This window comes from Leptonotus elevatus, chromosome 1 (genome assembly GCF_054856555.1).
Source record: "Leptonotus elevatus isolate MCC_2025b chromosome 1, RoL_Lele_1.0, whole genome shotgun sequence".
Taxonomy (NCBI): domain Eukaryota; kingdom Metazoa; phylum Chordata; class Actinopteri; order Syngnathiformes; family Syngnathidae; genus Leptonotus; species Leptonotus elevatus.
The window spans coordinates 18,638,823-18,661,928 of NC_141239.1; the positions used below are offsets into that span (position 1 = coordinate 18,638,823).

Sequence of the window (23,106 nt, forward strand, 5' to 3'; positions counted from 1 at the left end):
CTCAAAGGTGGAAACATTTGGTCCCCCTACCATATACTATAAATGAATTGCCTTAAATTATTACCTTTTATAGCCTTGACAATCTCTTGAGTACAATTTATAAGAAGGCATTTTAACCTTGCATGTTGCCTTTATAAATACCTTTAAAAAAATAAACCATAAAGAAATACAGATTCTTAGTCAATAAAACAGAATCTTGAGCAATAGCATTGCTAAATATTTACCAAGGAGCGTTAGCACACTCCAGTGGACGAAAACGGTAACGTTTTACTATGCAGTAAATTACGCAATGAACATGAAATATAGCAACATTAGTTAAACAATGAAACATTGCTCCAATACGAACCTCGTTGCCTTCTCAGCCAGGTGCTAAAGAATCGTACACTGAATGAGTTGTAAACTTCAGTTTTCTCTGATTTACTGTGGCGCGCACACGTCTTCTCTGCACTTGGAAGACGGCGCTACTAAGTACGTCGGTTACTTACGTCAGTTCCTACCGGTTTATGAGACCTTTTCCTGTATCCTTCAAAATAAAAGTATCAACTATGTTATAATAGCACAATAAAACGCTATTCTGCAATATAAAAATGAAAAAAATAATAATAATAGCAGGGTCGTTTACATATTTTATTTTAGAAAACATAAAAATTGCCCTGCAATTTTGCGCCCCCTCCACTAATGGCGCCATAGGCGACCACCTAGTTTGCCTATGCCCTGGGCTGGCCCTGAGTGACGTCTTCCAAGCAAAACCACGCCCATTCGTTTGATACATTTAAAAGCTCCACCATGCTTTGTTGTACATTTCTATTTGCACTCCACACTTTGTACATCCTTTAATGTTCATGCACCTACAAACCAAACGGGAGACAGAAAAGTATGTGACGTCATTTGATCACGTTTACTTTACGTCGAATTAACAGTTCACACTGCATATGCTACTATAGTTGTCCTAATTCCAATAACACTTGAAGGCACCACACTTCCTGGACTGTGTGACTGAGTGGAGCTCAAACCAGCAGCTGAGTGTCAATGCCGGTTAGCGGCGACTTAAAAACGGCATCTTCACGTCACCACAGGCCGAAATTTGATTCCTGACAAGCCAGTAGTCGCACAATATCGACATGGACGCGTTTGCTCGGAACTGCGCCACTCGGTGCGATTGTTGTGCCTGTAAGTGAAGTCACCAGACAACGCACGCGCGCGCGCGCGCGCAGCTCTGCCTCCCCGCCGCCTTCCAAGCAGCCTCTCGCGGCGGCCACACTCGGCCTCTCGCCCCCCTGGTCTTGTTGGCCAACGTCGTCGATGGCGGCCGCGACGGAAGCCGCCTTGGAAGACGACGAAAGGGAGCCGGTCAACGACGCGGAGCTGGCGCTGAAAGGCATCAACATGCTTCTTAATAATGGATTTCAGGAGAGCGACACGCTTTTCAGAGCGTACAGGTGAGTGAAGTGTCTGCCTGCGTTACATTATTTGCGTTACCTGTTGCATTTGGGGGGTGGGGGGGGGTGTTCATGTCTGCTGCCCGTGTTACAGTTTGTATAGTTTACGTTTTGATTACGCAATGTGTTGCCTTTTGTCTGTGTAACAAGAAGTATCTGACAATTGTGTGTTACAGTACAGTGGACACTGGACAAGTGATCTGGCCGGCCGCGAGTAGCACTGAAAATCTGCGAATAATTGAAAACCATTCTAACTGCATTAGGTTTAAAAAAAAATAAAAAAAATAAAACAATCTTGATGAAGCAGCTATATACCACCTAAAAACGTTTTCCAGATAAAATGGGTGTTGAAAATATTTCGAATTTATATGGTTTAAATCTGTAAATAGTTCATCGTTCTGTACATCTCTGCTGACTGTAACACAAGCGATACGTTGCTTACGTTACATGAGACTGCGATATGTCTTCTAAGGCCGCTATGGATTTTTTTTTTTAAAGCCAATTCTAAGTCCAATATTTGGCAGAGTAGAATTGCGGTAACTGATTAATTGGCCAATTCATGAAAAAATGTACAATGAATCAAATTGCTTATATTTTGGTAACTTAACACAACCATAAAGAATAAATATATGACAATACTTTGTCCTTTCATGTTTAACTTAATAGAGAGAAAAATCAGCAAAAAAACATTTTTTGGGGGGGGGGTGTTTGCATATTTGAATGTTTTTCATTTGTTGTAAAGTGTAAAAAAAAAAAAGTCAAATAATGGCCTGATTTTAAAAATGTCAACATTGACTGATTGTATCGTCTGACAGATTAATTGGTCGAGCGCTAATGCCCACAATTGTGTGTGCTTTCACACAGCAAAACAGAATTACTGTTAAGGTAGTCTTTCTCAAATGGTGTGTGGTCTGATGTTGTAGTAACTTTTTTTTTTTTTGCCGCGCTAGCGAAGTGTAATTTCACATCCAGTACAGTAGGTGACGGTGGCGCTTTCATTGTCAGAGTATTAGCAAGGACTATTAGTTCCTCTGCAGAGGTGTACTTAGAACAAATGATACTATTTATTAGGGTTGGGCAATATGGCCCAAAAATAAAATCTCTCATTCAGGACGATTACGATTTTAATCGATTTTAATCGAATAAACCCATCAAATGTTTATTTGAAGGTGTCATTTATTCGAAAATAATTCCGTGCAAAATGTTCAGACAACAACGATGTATACAGATTCTAAATCAGTTTGGACAAAAACTTAACATTCATAGTTAGCAAAATGACAACTTACAATAACATCTGGATGTAACAGAACGTAAGAACAACAGCTTTTAATAATCCAGAAGGAAAAATTTTATTTCACGATTTAGCAAATTTTCAACTATTCGATTTTCAAAATGACGATTAATCAAATTAATTAGATTTATGGCCCAGCCCTACTATTTATACTGATGGGGGAGACTTGGGGGTATGCGAAATATTTTCATCCATTTCCTTGTAAGAAAAAATAATTGTGACGCACTGTGTTAAGTGTTTGTGTTCCATTTGTCATTATTTTTACATGACGTGTGCTTGTTACATGTCAGCCTCTGTAACACGAGTCTGCGTGCCCGTTACAATCACTTTCATGTTGACCACATATGTTACAAGTGTTGGCATTTATAAAGGCTACTACCTGTGCAACAGGTATCTGCTTGTCAAACCTGTCTCCTTCCGTTCTAGTTGTCCGGCCCCTGTAATATGGGGAGAGATTTGTCTAAAAAATATTCACACAAATAAATGTGTGATTTTCACGCGTTTTTTGAGATCCACAAACATTTTCTTGATTTTCACGTGTTGCTCAGATCCACAAATATATCACAGATATTCACATGTGTTATTTAATTTTGTGTGTGCATTTTTCATGACTTTTGTGGATGGTCGCGTATTTATTTTTTAGATAAATATCACGCTGTTTTGAGATATTCACACACACAAGCCCTCAGATATTCACGTGTGTCTAAGGCCCGTTCCTCCTCCGTCCATGGGGAGGCAGTGTTGCTATCTCCATTGAACAGCAACGAGCTGTTTCTCGTTTAAAATTGGACATTGAAAAATAGAAATTGACTTTTTATCTGACCTTTCATTATGTGTTTATTTTGCACAAGTTGGAAAGCAAAATGCGACCATATTTTGTTTCCCTTGAGCTTGTTTTGGATTCACTCGAAAGACAACTCTACTTCTGCTGTTAAATGTTCTTCTTCTACGGCACTAAAGCAGCAGTAGCAGCAGCCCTCTGATCTGTATATATCTGTGGCTTGTAGCGGGGCGGTCACAATTTTTTTTAACAAGTGGACGATATTTGCTGCTTTGAAGACCCCCTTTTTCTTTTATCGCTCCGTTCATTAGACCCCAACATTACAATGTAAATTTTGCAGAGGCATCTTTTGTTTTGTTAGTTATAATCATTTAATAAAAAATATACAGAAGTTTCCTCCTGCAAACATCATTAAAGCATATAATTTATACATGCATTTAAGGCAAGTTGTAAGATGTCTGAAGTTCTCTTGTTTATGTTTAACAAATTTAAAACATCATAATTCATGCTGTTTCCACTCAAATGTTCTCCAATTTCGATACTGTAAATGTTTAGGATTGTATGGCGAGAAACGTTTCTTGGGAGGAGCAATATGGCGGCTTCAAAAGTCTTGGCCTATCGGCTATCCAGTAATTTATACAGATCAACGCAGCGGCCAAAGAGGAACGAGCCGTTTCTCGTTTAAAATTAGAAATTGAAAAACGGAAATCGAGCCGTTATCTGATCCTCTGATATGTGTTAATTTTACACACGTCGGGAAATAAAATGCGACCTTAATTTGTTTCCTTCGAGCTTGTTTTGGCGTGACTCGAAAACCTCTTTGGCCGCTGCTGCTTTAGTGACGTAGAGGGAAACAATTCACAGCAAAAGAACAGTGTCCTTCGAGTGAATGCAAAACTAAGCTCAAGGGAAACAAACTACGGTCACATTTCGTTTCCAGACTTGTGCAAAATAAACACATAATGGAAGGTCAGATAAAGAGTCGATTTCTATTTTTCAATATCCAATTTTCAACGTTCTATAGAGACAGCAACACTTCCTCCCAGTGGACTGCAGAGGAACGGGCCTTAGACACACGTGAATATATAAAAATCGCGGATATATTTGTTGATCTGAAAAACGTGTGAAAATCGCGGATATGTTTGTCACGGATCAGAAAAACGTGTGAAAATTCCAAATGTATTTGTGTGAATATTTTTGAGACAAATCTCTCCCCATACTGTAACAGTACATGATTGAGCCCCGTTACAAGATCCTTTGCTTCGTTGACTTCGTCAGGCTCGTCTGTGGCAGCACTGTCTGACCGGTCACAAGAAAACCCGTTTGTCTTGTTCAAACAGCCTTCAGCAAATGTTCACACACTTGCGTTGAGCTGCTGATGTTTCAAACAGCCCCGTGACTGCCAAAACATCCTCATGCTCACAATAAAAATGTTGTCCGGCTTTGCATTGCTGTACTCGTGCGCTGCAGTCGGCACAGTGAAGCTTTTTCTGCCTTGCATGCATCGGCGTCCTCTTTGAAGAGTTAACATGTAGAAAATGAGCTTTCTTATTTGTCTTTCTTTCTGAGGTTGCAGGAAACGCAGTAGACAATTTAAAAGGGATTTTGATGAATGTCCATATGGGCCTTTTTTTCAAAATGTGAAGGCCAATAAAAGGTAAAGCGAAAAACATTTTAATCTCAGGGAACTATTTATTTAAATTTTAAGTTCACTTAACTCATTTGTTCCCAAAAACGTATAAATATGTTCTATTTTAAATATTACCATGCTCCTAAAGACGTATTTATAAAAAAAAATATTTGCTGGAGCATACAGAAGGCTTTGATGCAGCCTCTAAACTGAAGGGAATGCTTGAAGCAATGGTAGACCAGAAGGTGGCAGCAAAGTATAAGAGATCAACCAGGGCCATGTTGCAACAAGCTCTTTTCCCCAGTGTTTTCAACAGGAATGTGAATAACGATGAAACTATTCTAATGCTAATTGCAATAAACCGAAAATGGATACAAATATACTTTTTTTCGCGATGAAAGAAGAGACTCTAATCTTTCTTTTGGTAGTTCCATGTTTTTACAGCAATAGAACACAATATTCTGTGGGCCTTGCAAATTCAGTCAAATCCAGTAAAACAAAAATATATATAGCAAAGGGGGTTGCTTCAGTGAAAATGGCTGGGAGTGGATGAGTTAATAAGGCATGCTGCTGACCATGGGAACCTTCTCAACCTTTTTTTTTTTTTGCGACATTTAACTCTTTGACCGCCAAAAACGTTTAATAACGTTTAGTAAAATCCAAATGAGTGCCGCCAAAAACGTTAAAAGACGTTAACTATGTTTTTTTTTGGAAACTGGTGGAGCAAAGCCTTGGCCAGCTGTGCTGAAAGTATCAAGCAGATCGAGTTAGTATAATGACTATTTATGGGCACTAGATGGCAGTGATGACTCTCTTTGGACAAGATCGGGTAGGAGTCAGCAGTAGAAGACGTGAGGTGGAGCTAGAGTGTTGAGGGGAGAATGGCGACCGGTTGCAAGCAGCTCACGCTTAAGCATTTTTTTCAAAGACGAAAAGCACCGACCAGTGCTAAAGAGCACATTGATGATGATTATGGTGAGTCCGAGGTTGACGCCGAAGTTGGAAGCGGTGACGCGGCGGCTTCGACCGCGTCGTAAAGCCTCACCGGCTAGCGATGCTAACGCCGGAAAACGCGGTGCACAACCGAGCACTTCTGCACAAGCGGACGTTCAATCGGACAATGAAGTGTACCCCGAGTCCAATGCATATTCATCGGAGGAGCGGGTACAGTCTGATCACGGAGAAGACACTGGTTCTGGACTACGATGCCACCATGAATGGAGTGGATAAGATGGATCAGAACATCTCTTACCACCCATTCACGCGGAAAACATTGAAATGGCACCAAAAATGTGTTGCCTATCTATTTCAAATATGCATGTTCAATGCATATATCCTGCACAAAACAAAAAATCCTGGGAAGTGCCATCACTTTTTGGAGTTTATCCGGCTAGGTGGTGAGATGGCCGGCAAGAAAGTGTAGGGTCTGCACGCGAAGGGGCAATCTCAGTGAAACTAATCTGTGGTGCAAATCCTGCTACGTCCCCTTGCACGCAGGGGAGTGTTACACAATATACCACACAAAAAGAAATTTACATTTGTAAATAGTTTGCCAAATTGTTTTGTCAAATTGTTACATTGTTAAATGTAAATAAACATATTTTGCTATCAAAAAACAATTTTTCATTGTTGGTGGTAGTGTTTTATAAGTAAAGCACTGTTTAGGTGTTTATGGCATCATTCATGGAAAAAAAAAGGTGTCAAATTCACTAGAGTGCATGAAATAATATCGTTTCACAAAAAGCTTGATTTCTATGTATTTTGGTCCAAAACGGAGTATTTGGGTGAAACTAACCTATTTTCTATTGTTGATTACTGAATAAGGTAGAAACAAACTTTCATTAGGTGTAGTATCTGTGTTTCCATAATTTTCTGTGGACCTTGAAAGATCAGTCAAAATGCTCTAAATCAGCTGGCACCCACATGTTCTCTTTTCTGAAAATGGTTGGCAGTCAAAGAGTTAAGGGACAGCAATGGGAAAAATCTACTTTTTGGAGCTTTTAGCCATGTTAAAATGCTAATTCCTCACCAAAAACCTCAACAAAGTGGTGTTTTCCTCCATTCAACCCTCTATGAGAAATTCTAGTTCATTCTGCTCTGCAAGAACCAGCCCCTCCCAACCTGAGAAAACGAGCGTGTTCTCATTTTATGTCATTAGGTGCAGACCCACCCCCAAAACGCCTCTGTGGACCAAACACACGCCCACTTTCTCTGAGACTGAGACAGGATATTGACAAAAGGCGCCTTTATCAGTCAACTTTCTGTCCAAATGAATTCAAAGCAATCCATTATTCTTCGCATTTGCAATGCCAAAGTGTCATGACAATTAGCCGTCTGAAAATCCCAGAAAGGTTTCTGGCTGACAAGCAAAAATTTTGCGCTACTGAACCTAACTGAAGGAATAGTGTAGTGGTTAGCGCTAAGGATACCGATTATCGGCTGGGCCGTTTTAAGTATTATTATTTTTAAGTCATGAAATTATATTTTTCTCCGAGTCACTCCAGCAGTTGTAATTTGTCCCCTTATTGTATGAACGGATTATTTGGTGGGAGGCTGTGCTGATGTGGCGCAAAAGGTACATACAGCCTCTCCCCCCGGATGCTTGAATGTCACTCCTCTCTCTAATTGTGCTTGGGAGGGGGGGGGGGGGTCTTCTGCTTTGGAAGCAATTAAAAATGCAGCGCCTGTATTAATAGGCTTGTTGCTCAGCTGCCAGTAACCAGAAGGTCGGCTGTTCGATCCCCGCTCTCCCCAAAAAGTCATGTGTCGTTGTGTCCTTGGGCAAGGCACTTCACACACATTGCCCCCAGGGCTACTCACACTGGTGCATGGAAGATGCGAATGTTTGGTGGTGGTCGGAGGGGCAAACTGGCAGCCACGCTTCCGTCAGCCTGCCCCAGGGCAGCTGTGGCTACTGCAGTGGCTTACCGGCACCACAGTGTGGATGTGTGAGTGCATGAATAATGTATCCATTCCATTATAATGCGTCTTTGGAAAGCGCTATATAAATCCGATGCATTATTATTATATTATTATTTTATAGAGATAGACCATTATGTTTTTTTCAGGGCCGATGCAGATACTGATTATTAGTAGTCAAGGACGCCGATAACCGATATTTGGAGCCGATACTCACTCAAAATATTGGCATCAAAATTTGGAAAAAAATACAAATTCCAGCTCTTATTTTTGGGGGGAATTTTAAAACGTATGTTTATTGAGCAACTTTTAGGGTTTGTAAAATATTAATAGAATATTTATAAAAATAAAAATAAATCTTATTCAACAGGCCTCTTTGTTTTAAAAATCTAACAAAAATTTCCATGAACTCCCTGGAGCATGTTAAATGAAAACCTAAACAATTGTTTTCTACAGTAAATAAAGTATTCCAAAATTTCAAAATATCTGTAGTATAATTTTTTTACTTATCTTAGTTTTAGTTTCAAACAAAAACTGAAGGTGCAGAGAATTCCCATGGCCAGCAGCATCTCTGAAAATTAGTTCCCTGAAGTTAACGGTTTTTAAAAATTTATCAAATATCGGCCACGTGGATCTTCAAAATGGCCAATGCCAATATTTGTCAAAAATGCTGAATATCGGCCCGGCCGATAATCGGTCTATCTGTACAATTTTTCATGTAACTGATACATTTTGATGATGTTTGAATGTAATTATATTCATGTGATTGTCAGGTTAAGTCAACTTAGAACATTTAATAAACAGACAAGGAAGGAAGACAAGAGACTTGGATTCTTAGTACTTGAGGAGAACGGACAGAGATGTGCACAGATTTAATCTCCTACCTGCTCTGAGGGACAATCTCCCGAGCCCTCTCTTTCTATTTTTTTTTTTTTACAGGGCGTTCCCTAGTTACACAGCTGTTGCTGCTCTAAAGTGGAGGGGGAGACACAGCAGCAACATTAAAACCATATGAGTCACTGTGCAGATAATGTTACAAACGTCTTTTTCTTCGGCGCTCCAACAACAAAAGGTTATACTGCTGCTGAATAAATGCTTTGTAATACTATAAGAGATGGGATAATTTATGTACATTTATGTTGTAAAAAAACAAAACAAAAATGTTTTGCTCACAAGTATCTTATTTTTTTTCATGCATTGTGAACGGTACAATTCCGATTTTTTTTGTTCACACCCGACCTGGGCATCTTTTGTATGTGGATATAAATCAGATATGTATGCTCATCTGCACGCATCCGATTCATACGTCATCAAAAAGCCTGATCTGCGCGGGCGGGAGAGAGTGCTTGGAAGGGAGACTACTGACACGTCTGTGAATATATTAGGGGTGGGAATCTTTGAATGTCTCACGATTCGATTCAATTCCGATTTTTGGCTCTGCGATCCGATTCAGAATCGATTTCGATTAATGACGATATATATTTTTCCCAAAATGATTTGATTGACAATGATTTTTGCTTCAATCTATAGATGTGCAAGGAATTGTAATGATCTACTCCAGTCTGACTCGCTAATGCTAATTAGCGCGCTACTCCCGGCACTTTTATCACTCAAAAGAACGGCTCCACGCTGGGAAAAAAACACTTTTATTGGAATAACTTGATCGGGACTTTTCCCTTCTACTCTCTAATGTGGCTACAACTTAACAGTGTCAGACCGCGTGGAACCACACTGCCCCTAAGTGGCCAAACATGAACAGCGCTCCCAATAAAGGCACACACAGACAAAGGCAAGACAGTATAAAATAATTTAAATAAAATGGATTTTGGGACATTTAAAATCGTTTCTGAATCGTACTAAATGAGAATCGCGATTCTTATGAGAAGCGATTTTTTGGTGGGGGGGGGGCACCCCCCCAATTGTGGGAAATATCGGTGCCCTGCAGTGTGAACGTAGCCTAAGATGCAAACTTGATGTGCGTCTGAAACCATGTGTTTGGTATGCGACTCGTTCTACAAAGTGCTGACGTGTGTGCGCTCTCATCCCACCACAGGAACCGCAGTCCTCTCATGAGCTTCGGTGCCAGTTTTGTCAGTTTCCTGGTGAGTCGCCGTACTTGATGTGCAATCTCGAAGGTCGATCTGGAACGCGGGTCGACCTCCATTTGTTTGGATTTCATGTCACTTGCAGGAAGTGTTGCAAAGTGAAGAAGGAATCTCAAATGCTGACATTGCTGACGCAACTGGACTATAAAGCAATTAATGACAATAATTAGCTTTTGTGGATGTTAACAGCAGCAAAAATAATTATTTAGCAAGGTTGTACATTTGTGCCAAATTTCTGCCTTGGACTTTGTTGCGCAGAACGCCGTGATGACGTTTGAAGAGGAGAAGATGCAGCAGGCGTCCGAGGACCTCAAAGCGACAGAGCGATTGTGCGAGAGCGAAAATGCCGGCGTCATCCAAACCCTCAAAAACAAGATGAAGCGCTCGGTGAGTCGTGACTTTTTTCAAATCAAAATGTTGGGTTTTTTCTCAATTTAAAAGCTTTTGCCAAACGAGCCAAAGCATTCAATATGAACAGATTACAACATTAGACAAAGTTAATGACGTTCAAACATTCCCTTCCCCACCAAAAATTGGCAGATTTTTCTCTTTGTTGTGAAGTTACGCAAATACTGAAGGATAGATGATGGTTAAATGTTGTTCACTGCCTATATATATATATTTTTTTCTTTTCTTTTTCACTGCCTATATTTGATATTTTTATTGTTGTAAATGTTACGGGGGGCAAAAAAACATGTTTTTTTTTTAACCACCATTTATTGTTTTAAAGTAGAGCTGTCAAAATTAATCGATTATCAAAATAATCTGCAACTATTTTCATAATTGAGTCATCGTTTGGAGGCATTTTTCGTTGAAATTGTCCAAATCTTCTGTTTTCAGTATATCAACAGTTAATTGTTAACTGATTTCTGCATTCCTTCATCAAAGAATGATTATCGTCTGTGTTTAATCAAAATAAGACATTTGCCAACATCTGGAAAACAAGGATCGAACCAGTAACATAGTACAACATCAATCCCCCCCCCCCCTTTTTTGTTTTATTACTATATGAATATGAAGTACAACATAAACACCAATCACTGGGTAATTAACAGTAATCAGGGAAAAAATGCTTTTGTAATACATCGTAATGCAAAATTAAAATGAATCCGGTTAGTCGATTAATCAATTGAACAATCGATAGATTAATCGATTCTAAAAATATCCGATTTTAAAGGGATACTTGACTCATTGAGCCATTTTCAGCAGTAAAAAGTTACAAATTTCTCCAGAATGAATTTGATAACTTTACTATTTTTCATGTACAATTGATACTTTTAAAAACAAATTTTTCTACATGCTGTCAACTTAGGAAACATGTAACGACCAATCATGGCTCAGTGTGCTGAGCAAACCCAGAAAACATCTTCAGTGTGTCCATTGAAGTGGACATCACACAAGTTCACTCAAGTGGAATTTAAAATTTTTCTTTTTTTTAAAGGTATTAATTGTTCATAAAAAATAAGGAAGTTATCAAATTCATTCTGGACAAAATATAGACTTTTTACTGCAGAAAATGGCTCAATGAGTCCTTTTAAATAAATATAATATATCAGAATTTGATTAATCAACAAGCAATCGATTATCAAATTAGTCGATTTTTGGTAATCGATTTAATATTTTAGAGACTTTAAAAATGTTAAATGATCCAAATGCTCTCAAAAGTAAACACATTTTAGATTTCCGTAGTCCTCCATGCAAGCAGACAAATTATTGTGTTGAATTAAAATAAAAAATAAAAAGCAACGATAAACATGTTTTGTGTATTTGTATATATATATGTTATTGACCAAACCAGTAGTCTGTTTGTGTTCTACAATTTGTAATAATGTCCTGTTTTCCAATAAAGGAATGGTTGGAAATTAAAACGTAATCATCAAATAATGGCCAAAATAATCAATAACTTAATTGATTATTAAAATAATCCTTATTTGCAGCCCATGGCTTTTTAATTGAATACTTACTGGGTAGGCAGGCACCCCAGAGGTCCAACTATTTGTATACAAGCCGTTAAAAAGTGCGTTTTGCATAACGTGTTAGCTTTAAGAGCAAGCAAATATGAATCTTAAGCTTTCCCAGTTCTTGTTTGAAAAGTTCCTTGATGTGCGAGCAGACGGACTCTCAGAGGTCGGGGGTGGCCGCCATCCAACGACTCCAAAGGCAGATCATCATTGCCGACTGCCAGGTTTATATCGCCGTGCTCGCTTTCACCAAACAAGAACTCTCAGGTAAATCGGGGGGGGTTCAGATTGTTTCGATTGTGTTTGATATGCATTTTTTAGGCCGATACCGATTTTTGGCTGAAAAAAACAAACAATTACCAATTCATCTGCTGATTATTTAAAAATATATATCATGCATAAAACTACTCCTCCCCCCTCCCCAATTCCTTTTCAATGGGTGTCACTTATGCACATATTTTCGCTAATAAGATTCTCTGCTTTGTATGACAAGTATGACCTTATCAACAAATTTCAGGAAGTATACATGGTTATTGTATAGATTTATATGTCAATAATAAAACCATTCATTAAAGCATGAACCTTTTCTTTGATATATTTGTATTTTGTGTTATTTTATGCTAACCTGGGACCTCGGGGATTGTATTTCGTGCCATGGCATGTGGAAATGTGTATTAAGATTAAAAAAAAAAAATAATGTTTGAGATAAGAAAGTCTTTGCATACTTGATATATCAACTTGAAATATAACTTGAAAGGACAATAACAAAAGAAAACAATAAGAAAGTGAAATAAGAATAGAATATACTCAAACTGAAAAAACAGTAAGAACAAATACTGACTGTTCCTGTGCCTTTTGGCCTCTTGGGGGCAGTGTGGTGCCGTGCATCCATGGCGTACACACTTAAAGTGAGTACTGAAGAAAGTCGCGATTGAATTCTAATAACTCATTTGCTTTCAAAAACGTTCTGTTTTAAATATTGCCATGGTACCAAAAACATATTTATAAAAAATTGTTTTTTAATGAAGGCTTTGACGCAGCCTCAGATCTGAAGAGGTCGTTGAAACCAATAGTAGTTATTACAAAAAACAGCTAGCAGGTGGCAGCAGAGTATAAGAGATCAACCAGGGTCATGTTGCAAAGAGCTCTTTTCCTCAGTGTTTTCATCAGGTTTGTGAATAATGATGAAACTTAGCTCTATTCTAATGCTAATTTCTGCTACACAGAAACGAATAGAAATGTACTTTTTTCCTGATGAAAGAAGAGACTCTAATCTTTTCTTTTGGTAGGTTCCATGTTTTCCTAGCCATAGAAGACAATATTCTGTGGGCCTTGCAAAATCTGTTAAAATCCAGTAAAACAGCCGGAAGCGAAGGGGATTGCTTCAGTGAAAATGGCTGGGAATGAATGAGTTAAAATAACGCGTTGTTCACACATTGGGAAGAATTTGTGCCTTTGCGTAGTGTTATCTCATCCGTGGGTACGTGTTCCCACAGCATTTGTGTGGATATTCGTTATTTGAAGGAAAAACACTCCCAAAGTTGATGCTAACTTCCTGTTAGTGTTTGAATAGGATCCTCCCTTCGCTTTTAGCATTAGCGCTAGGCTAGCGATGTTTTAAAAATGAAGCATGATTTGTATTTAAATATACAGTGGGTGTAATTGTTAATGTTTAGTTGTACAGTTAACTCCAACTGCGGTGTCATTAAACAGCTTAAAGGACGCTTGGGGGACAACAGAATGACATACGCTACACACGTACTAGTTGCTAATGCTACGCAAGCAAAATGGTGCATTCAGGGTACTTTCACAGCATCGGAAACTTGGGTTTTCCTCTAACGTTTTAAGGCGAAAATAATTGGCCGAATGTTTTGGCCGATTATAATCGGCGGCCGATTAATCGGTCGGGCCCTTTTGTGTTGTTATTCTTAAAAGCCAAGTGATATTTCGTTGCTCCTCTTCAACCTTCCACAGCGTACATCAAAGGCGGTTGGATCCTCCGCAAAGCCTGGAAAGTTTACAACAAATGTTACGGCGACATCACGCAGTTGCAGGAGCACGGCGGCGGCAGCAGGAGGAGGAAGGCGGCCTCCGAGCATCAGGCGGCGCCGTCGCCTTCCTCCATCGCGTCGCTGGACGCCATCGGCGCCGAAGACCTGGACCGGCTGAAAGGTTCTGTCAGCTTCGGCTACGGCCTCTTCCACCTGTGCATCTCCATGGTGCCGCCGCACCTCCTCAAGATCGTCAACCTGCTGGGTTTCCCCGGCGACCGTCTCCAGGGACTGTCGGCGCTCGCCTGCGCCAGTAAGAGTAAAGACATGAAGGCCCCCTTAGCCACGTGAGTATGCGAGTGACTAATACTATGTTTGTGCATCTGGACATGAAGTTCAGTCAACCTAGAACATTTAATAAACAACAGACAAGGAAGGAAGACAAGAGACAGATTCTTTTTGCTCGCGAGGAGAACGGACACAGATGTGCACAGATCTCCTACCCGCTCTGAGGCACACTCTGACCAAATCAGATTTTTAAAATAGCTTGACTAAAATTGTCTGCCTCGAAGCTCTCTTTTTTTCCAGTGGCGGCTGTAATCTGATCTTTATTTCTTCTGTTAGTTCACGATCTAGTGGCTGAATGGCGGATGTGATTTGTCTGCTTAAAAAGGCTCCCTTTCCTCGTACTTAGTTGGGCTTTTATTCAAAACGAAACAGCACATTGAGCTTCCCCAAAACAGGAAAGGAAGTTTTGAACTTCCAAAAAAGCACTTGGGCTGTAATTATTCCAAAATATAACCTGCCACTCGGTTTAGGTGTTCATCACTTAACCAGTAGAGGGCAGTCATTCACTAAATGTGCCTAGAAGAATACAGGATGTTATTGACCTCATGTAGCTAACAGCTAGCTCGACGCATGGAATAATGTTGAAGTCGGTAAGTGACTTTTAAGACTATTACATGTCATTTAGACATAATGAAGTATGTGTGAACTAAATGGTAGTTAGTGTTTGTTTATATAAAATGGTAATTGCTAGCGTGCTAATGCTAATTGTGATAGCTAATCGTTTAGCATAAGCTAATTTGGTTGATATTTACTGTTTAGTAATGATCGACGTTTTGGGCCCAGTTTGTTCAATTCTTGGTTATTTTAACCACTGTTTAACTCCTAACCGGCAGCTAAATTCTTAACCCGCCATTAACTAACCGGCCGTTAAATATACGTTGTTCAAAACACGGTTAGTGACACTGTTTGTTAACAGCACCGTCAAAGTTAACCGAGCCGTTTACATCACTGGTTGGCACTGATATTTCCCACAATTCTTCTCTTTGTTTATTTCCGGGTCGGCGAAAAAAAATGGATATGTATATGTATATGATATAAAATGGATGAACGACCACTGGCACTCGCTGAAAAAAAAGAAGCAAGAACTTTTTTTGCTGACGAATAAAACGTTAGGAGTTTTTGTGAAATAATTTATTTTTATTTTATTTATTCATTATAAAAAAAATAATAATACAGTGTGTATTTTCAGTGAATATTTTGTGTAATATTTTTGTATTTTTGCCAATAGTTTTGTAGCATATAATTTTTGTCTGATTTTGTTTCTCATATTTTTGTCTGATTTGTATTTCTGGTGTAATATTTTGATAGAATTTAAAAAATATATTTCGCTTGTTTTTGTATTTACATACATCTAATATGTGTGTATTGTTCCTCTAATATTTGTAATTATTACTAATATTTGTAATTGTTTTAAATTAAAATTAATTAAAAAAATTAAACGTATACTTTTTTTATAATAAATAATTTAAATTGAATTAAAATGAAATAATTAGCCACTATTCACAGTGTTGTTGTCTGTTTGATTATTGACGTGAAAGCAAACAAACAGGTAACCTCTCTTTGGAATCACCTCCCACTAAATTTCGGGCAAGCCCCCTCTCCGTCCAGTTTTAGAACTCGTCTTAAAAAACACATTTGTATTCTGTCTCTTTTGACTCGGCATGAGACTTGGCATTGTATTACTGCTCATTGGTAGCGTGTGCGTAACTCTTCATCAGAATAATCACCAATGTCAAAGTCAAGCCCTCGATAGACTCAACTGGGCATCATGAAGGCAGCATTAGCTACAAACGCAGTGAACCACACTGTTAAAATGTTAGCGGCATTCCTTAGGTGTGTTCACTTTACCAGCAAATCAACAGCCGGTTAAAGTTAAGAGATACAAGATAGATAATAGTGGCGTTAAAATTAATCGTCGGTTAAATCTACTTAACCAGTGGTTAAAGATATGACCGAGTTTTGAACAACGGGGCGCCGGTGTTATTTTTGCTGACAAACATATTCTTGTGTGTCCTGCGACAGCTTGGCCCTCTTGTGGTACCACACGGTAGTGCAGCCCTTTTTCGCCCTGGACGACAGCGAGACCCACTCGGGCCTGGCGGAGGCAAAAGCCATCCTTCGGCAGAGAGAGGCCATCTACCCCAACTCGTCGCTTTTCATCTTCTTCAAAGGCAGAGTGCAGCGTCTTGAGGTAGGCGACTACCGTGTCGAACGCCACGCACACACACAGTTGCGCTGAAAACGCAACGTGGCGTCATAAACAGCTCGCGCAACTTCCTGTGTGTGCGTAGAGCCAAATGAGCGCCGCCTTAACGTCCTTCAACGACGCCTTAAAGCTGGCCTCAGAGCAGAGGGAGATCCAGCATGTGTGTCTGTATGAAATTGGTAAGCCCCCCGACCCCAACACACACACACACACACCCCCACACACACACATTGTCGTCCATAAAAATATCAATATTGCCAATTAAGCTTTACACACACAGCTTACATCCTTTAATAATGTTAGGAAGTAAAAATTAAAACATTGAAAACAAAATAATAAAAATGTAATCTGTGTTGCTATGACAACTCTTGTTCATTCACATAATAGTTCATTTTTCCTGCTGTATGTGCTGTATTCAGCAGTATTTTCCCAAGTAAAAAAAAAAAAAACTTGTTCTGTAAATAGTTTTTTTTACTATTGTGATCAAAAACAGAATATTCATTTATTTTTATTTTTTTTAAAAGAAGAAGAAAAAAAAGAATATTCATTTTCAGACTGTTCTGTAAATATTTATTCATACACTTTAAAAGGATTTCTGTTCTGAGTCATTTAATAAAAAGTTCTAAGTAGTTCCCTTACTATTGTGATTAAAAAAAGAAAGAAGTGAATCTTAATTCTCAGACTGTTCTGTATTCATGCGTATACATTTTCTTAATTTATAAAAACTTTTTGGAAAAATAGTTATTTTGTGATCAAAAGCATCAGACTGTCAATAATTTACAAATAAACAAAAAATATACAAACTTTTGGTCAATCCATATCAATTTAAATTTTTATTTTACCAATTTCATACTAAAAGAGAAACACAGTAATGTATTGATGTAAGCCCCACCCATTTTTGTTAAGCCATGCCTACCTCCGGTTAATGCCAGGCTTACTCCGAATACAGATAGAGATCATTTAGATGGTCGAACAGATACAGAGCGTGCTGTACTCGCTCATCCCTAGCAAATATCTTATGAAAACTTGCCATTCACAATAATGAGACATTACGACGGCGTATTAGGGCCACATATAAAAAAAAATTTATAGGGTGGGGGCAATATTCCGAGAAAACTCGCAAAGTTGCCACTTTATAAACTCGCAAATTTCTGAGTTTTTTTCTTGAAAATTTGCCACTTTATAAAGTAGCAAATTTGCAACTTTATATGGTGGCAGATTTGCGAGAAAAAAACTCAAAAACGTACGGGAAATACACGTAGCGTACTACTCGACTGTAATTGCTTTAGCATAGAACAACCATATCGTGTTAAGCATTCGCTCTTTGAAGCGTTGCGTACGGCCACTGGCCAGCGACAAAGACGCCTCGCTTTGGAGGTCCAAGGTAAAATGTATATTTACTTGCCAACATGAAACACTAATGCCATCTAGTGGCAGAAAAATTACTGCAGCACAATAAGTCGGACTCTTTCAAACTCATTTTGACTGTTTAGTGTATCTGTTTAACTTCAAATAACTATGAATTATAATGAAATTACTCTATCAATGAACTGAAAGATACAAACACTTTTGTTCACTCTTATGTTAACAAGTATGAAAAACTTGGAAAAAGTATTTTATTGTACATTTGAGATTAATTGCAAGTTAATTATGGAAATCATGCAATAATAATTAATAAATGTAATTAATTGACAACCCTAATATCTAAATAGCAGATCGTCGCTGCTATGTGAAAAACACTTATGTTCATTTGTTTATGTTTTTGGGATGTCTGCATTCAGTTTCATCCCAAAAACATAAAAATTTAAAAAAAATCAAATCAAATAAAAATGGACATAAGTGTTTTTCACTTGTCTGCATTCAGTTTCATCCCCAAAACATAAAAATGTAAAAAAATAAAAATAATGGGGGGGAAAATGACATAAGTGTTTTTCACATAGCAGTGATGATTTGCTGTATATATTAAGTCTGTTTTTTCTTCCATTTTTAAAATGTTTATGTTTTTGGGATGTCTGCATTCAGTTTCATCCCAAAAATGTAAAAAAAAAAGAAAAGAAAAATACACTTTTTTTTTTTTAAGTACAACAGCGTATTAGGGCCACGTATAAATAAATAAAAAAATTTAGAGGGGGGGGGGGCAATATTCTGAGAAAAAATAATTTTTTTGTAGTTTTTTTCTCTGAATATTGTCCCCGCCCTCTAATTATTATTATTTTTTTATACATGCGAGAGAAAAAAACTCAAACGTACGAGAAATACACGTATTGTACTACCCTACTGTTTGTGCCAATACTTTTCGGTCGGCTTTCCAAATATGGAGATAGTAGTTGCTTGAGCATAGATTAACCATATCACAACGAATCCTCACATGATTAGACTATAGCTACGCTACGTGTATTTATCGTAAGTTTCAGAATTTTTTCTCGCAAATCTGCCACTTTATAAAGTTGCAAATTTGTGATTTTTTTCCCCCGGAATATTGCCCCCGCCCTCTAAAAAATATATATTCATACGTGACCCTAATAGCAGCGACAATATGCATATATGTATGTATGTATACGCAATAGTTTGAAAGTTGCATTAAAAAGCAGAAAGCATGTGTGGTACCATCAAATCCTGGTGTGTTGTACGTTTTGTAGGGTGGTGCAACATGATCGAGCTGAACCACACGGAGGCTTTCCGGGCTTTTGAGCGTCTGAAGAACGAGTCTCGCTGGACCCAGTGCTATTACGCGTATTTGGCTGCAGGTGCTAACCCTGCTGACATCCTCGCCGCTGTTTGTTTTGGCTCCTAATCCATTGTTTGTCTTGCAGTTTGCCAAGGAGCCATGGGCGACCTGCAGGGAGCCTTGGGACTTTTCAAAGATGTCCAAAAGCTCTTCAAACGCAAGAACAACCAAATTGAGCTCTTCTCCATGAAGAAGGTTGGCTGCATTGTACCAATAGATGGAGGCCAATATTACTAATTCAACTAATACAAAGTAAAAAAAGAAAAAGAAAAAAAAAAGTTGGTCCCTTAATGCTTACAACTCGTGGTGCAACGGGTCATCATTGATCCACGCTCGGTTCGGATCACTCCCGATCCTCGAATTGGTTGGTGGAGAAAAAAAGAAAAACATTCAACTCAAAATGTCAAACAGAATTTGCTTCTCCCTCTGGTCACTGACTCGGTGGAGGCTGGTGTTTGTGGATCTCACTCTTCCTTTAGTCTTTCCTCTGGTCTCTTGAGGTCTCCCTCATTGGTTGGAATTGAGATTGAGAGTTTCTGGGGTTGGTGAAGGATGCTGGTTTGTAACTCTGCGGGTAGTCGGTGGTGTCTGGTCGCTGCTGGATTCCACTTGGTTTCATCTGCCTTTCCTTTGATCCTTCCTCTGGTCTCCTGACAACATCGCGACTCTGGCGGGATTCTGAAGTATTCGGTTAAGGTGAAGGGTCTGGGGTTTGAATGAGCGCAAACGCATGCCGATCCGTGACTCAAACCGTGACTTTTGTGATCCGTTGCACCGCTACTCACAACAGTAACGATAAGAATTACAGTTTGAATTGCTTTTACAGTACTTTGTCCTTTAGTATTTGTTCGTAACAGAAAGGAAAAAACGTGTTCATGTCGCGACAGGCTGAGAAGTTGCAGATCTCCAGTCTGTCCAAAGAACTGTGCATCCTCTCCATCATTGAGATCCTTTACCTGTGGAAAGCCCTCTGCAATTGCTCCGCCGGCAAATTACACGCCATGATGCAAGGTAACGCGCTACTCAAACTTGCCACGCGGCGAAAAAGTGAAAAAGACAAGTTTGTGTTGCGTGTCTTTCTGTAGTCCTTCAGGGTATTGACGACGCCTCTTGCGCGGGGCTGAAAAGCCTGCTTTTGGGCACCGTCAGCAAATGCCTCCATAACACTGAAGATGCCATTCAGGTATTTATTGTCATCAAGGATGATCACCATAAGAATGGTATTGTGAGTAGAGAACCGTCAACTTGACTTGGTTGCGTTTGCAGTATTTCAACGTGGCCTTGCGCGATGAGGTGGGCCTGCTGAGCAACTCGTACATTCAGCCTTACGCCTGCTACGAACTGGGCTGCATGCTCCTCGGGGACTCGGAGGTAGGCGGGAAACCCACCAAAGTCTCCCAAAGATGTATTTATACATTTTTAAACAAATGTTTTTTTTAATGCTCAAGCGTACAGAAGGCTTTGATGCAGCCTCTCAACTGAAGCGAATGCTTGAAGCAATTTTAGTCCTTTACAAAAACGGCCAGCAGGTGGCAGCATAGTGTACGAGATTTGTGAATAATTATGAAACGGAAACAGATACAAATGTACTTTTTTTCCTGATGAAAGAAGAGATTAAATTCTATTAACTCATTCCTCTTCCAAAAATGTTATATTTTAAATATTGCAGTGGTCCCAAAACGTATTTATACGTTTATTTTATTTTATGGGTTTTTTTTATGCTATAACCTACAGAACAGGCTTTGATGCAGCCTCAGATCTGAAGAGGTCGCTTAAACCAATGGCAGTTATTACAAAAAATAGCCAGCAGGTGGCAGCAGAGTGTAAGATCAACCGGGGCTATGTTGCAAAGAGCTCTTTTCCCCACTGTTTTCATCAGGTTTGTGAATAATGATGAAACTTGGCTATATTCTAATGCTAATTTCTGCTACACAGAAACAAATAGAAATATAAAAATTTTCCTGATGAAAGAAGAGACTCTAATCTTTCTTTTGGTAGGTTCCATGTTTTTATAGCAATAGAAGACAATATCCTGTGGACCTTGCAAAATCAGTCAAAATCCAGTAAAACAGCCGGGAGCGAAGTTGGTTGCTTCAGTGAAAATGGCTGGGAGTGAATGAGTTAATAGAGTCCCATCACAAAATGTTTTCAGAGTATGTATGTGGATTTTTTTGTTTACAGCAGTACTGATCATCATGATTAGGGCTGTGCAATAAACAATTTTTTTTACATTCAAGCATTTTCTTGCTTGGTACCAAAAAATAAATGATCGTCCTAATCGTGATATTACCAAAATAATCACGATGAATAATTTCTTCTTAATGGAGCAGCCCTAATCCTATCATTTGCCGTCGATGACATTGTCTTGTTTTCTTCCCCTCCAGTCTGCATCCAAAGGCCACACGTTGATGCTTCAGGCCAAGGTACAAGTGTGCAGTCGCAAAGTGGGGGACGGTCACGTGTGCTGCTGCTTTTCAGTGCCATTTTGTCTTGTGCAGGAGGACTACGCGGGTTACGACTTTGAGAACAGACTTCACGTGCGCATCCACTCGGCGCTCGCCTACAAGCAAGCTGCAGCTCGACCTTGAAGCCAGTCGGCTTTAGTAGGAAAAAAAGCCAAACAAAAAATAATCGGACCATTTTAGGCACAAACGTTTGAAGTATTTATGTTTTGGTGGCGTCATTTGTAACAGATTCCGTGGTTTGTATGGAAAAGGTTTACTGGCCTTTACAACTGCACATTTTCCCCCGCGTGTGGAAATATTTTGCACGTATTTCTTAAGAGAACTTTTTATGATTCACATGCGCAATGGTACTATTTGCTGTCAACTAGGTACCTCTTTGATATTGTATGTTTTAAGCTATTAAAATAATTTTTATGGACACTGCATTGGGGTGTGATGTTTTGTTTTCAGCATCCAACATTAAGGGCTAAAAATGAGACCAGGAAAGACCAAATGGTTAATTATACAAATTTTTATTTCTTTAACAAGCAAAACCAAGCGCTTTGTTATAGTTTTAATAGAAATATTCTTAAAGAGCAGCTACTCACGATGAGGTGGTTGCATAGTTACAGTGATTCACATGCATTTATTGTATGCATAAATTGCTACGAATATTTTTACTAACATGACTTAAGACCCTTTCGCAGGAGACTGGCTTATGTGCTGATGTAAAAAATAAAACTTAATGCTCTACACATGTTCCTGACATGTTTTTTTAATCCAATTCATATTTTCACTATGATAGCCAAAGTGCCTACAGTACATTTAAAAACGGCAAAAACCTAAAACTAAATCAAAGCACACAAGGATTTCATAATTAGCTTCCATTGTCGGAACCAAAGGTCAGTGAATAAAACGGTCATTAAAGGGGGTTGTGTTACACAAAACTGACTTCAGCCTGAAAACTGGTTAAGTTTTGTCAAGATTACTGACTAGATTTTTCAAAGTAGCTCCACCTAGTGATGGGAAAACGAAGCTTCATGAAGCACGTGTGATATTTTTTGACTCCTCTAGATGGCACTCTTGGTTGAAAGATGCAGTGGAAATGTAATCAATTTCCTTTGCACTAGCCTTCATATTTAAACCAAGAGCACCATCTCGGGGAGTCAAAAAATATCACAAGTGCTTCATGAAGCTTCGTTTTCCCATCACTAGCTCCACCCACAGTCATGTTGACAAAAGCCTCACTGGATTTACATGAGA

At 38.9% G+C, this 23,106-nt stretch overlaps 1 protein-coding gene across 1 annotated transcript; it reads left to right on the top strand.

Moving 5' to 3' along the window:
- The first annotated feature begins 934 nt into the window (after window positions 1–934).
- LOC147181157 (tetratricopeptide repeat protein 39C-like) lies at window positions 935–22,289 on the top strand. The gene is made up of 14 exons (XM_086094868.1): window positions 935–1,439; window positions 10,114–10,162; window positions 10,424–10,552; window positions 12,279–12,393; window positions 14,101–14,464; window positions 16,488–16,656; window positions 16,757–16,850; window positions 19,311–19,418; window positions 19,485–19,594; window positions 20,287–20,410; window positions 20,485–20,582; window positions 20,666–20,770; window positions 21,784–21,822; window positions 21,898–22,289. The coding sequence occupies exons 1-14, from the start codon at window positions 1,303–1,305 to the stop codon at window positions 21,985–21,987; spliced, it is 1,731 nt and encodes a 576-aa protein (XP_085950994.1). The 5' UTR covers window positions 935–1,302; the 3' UTR covers window positions 21,988–22,289.
- The last annotated feature ends 817 nt before the right edge of the window (window positions 22,290–23,106 follow it).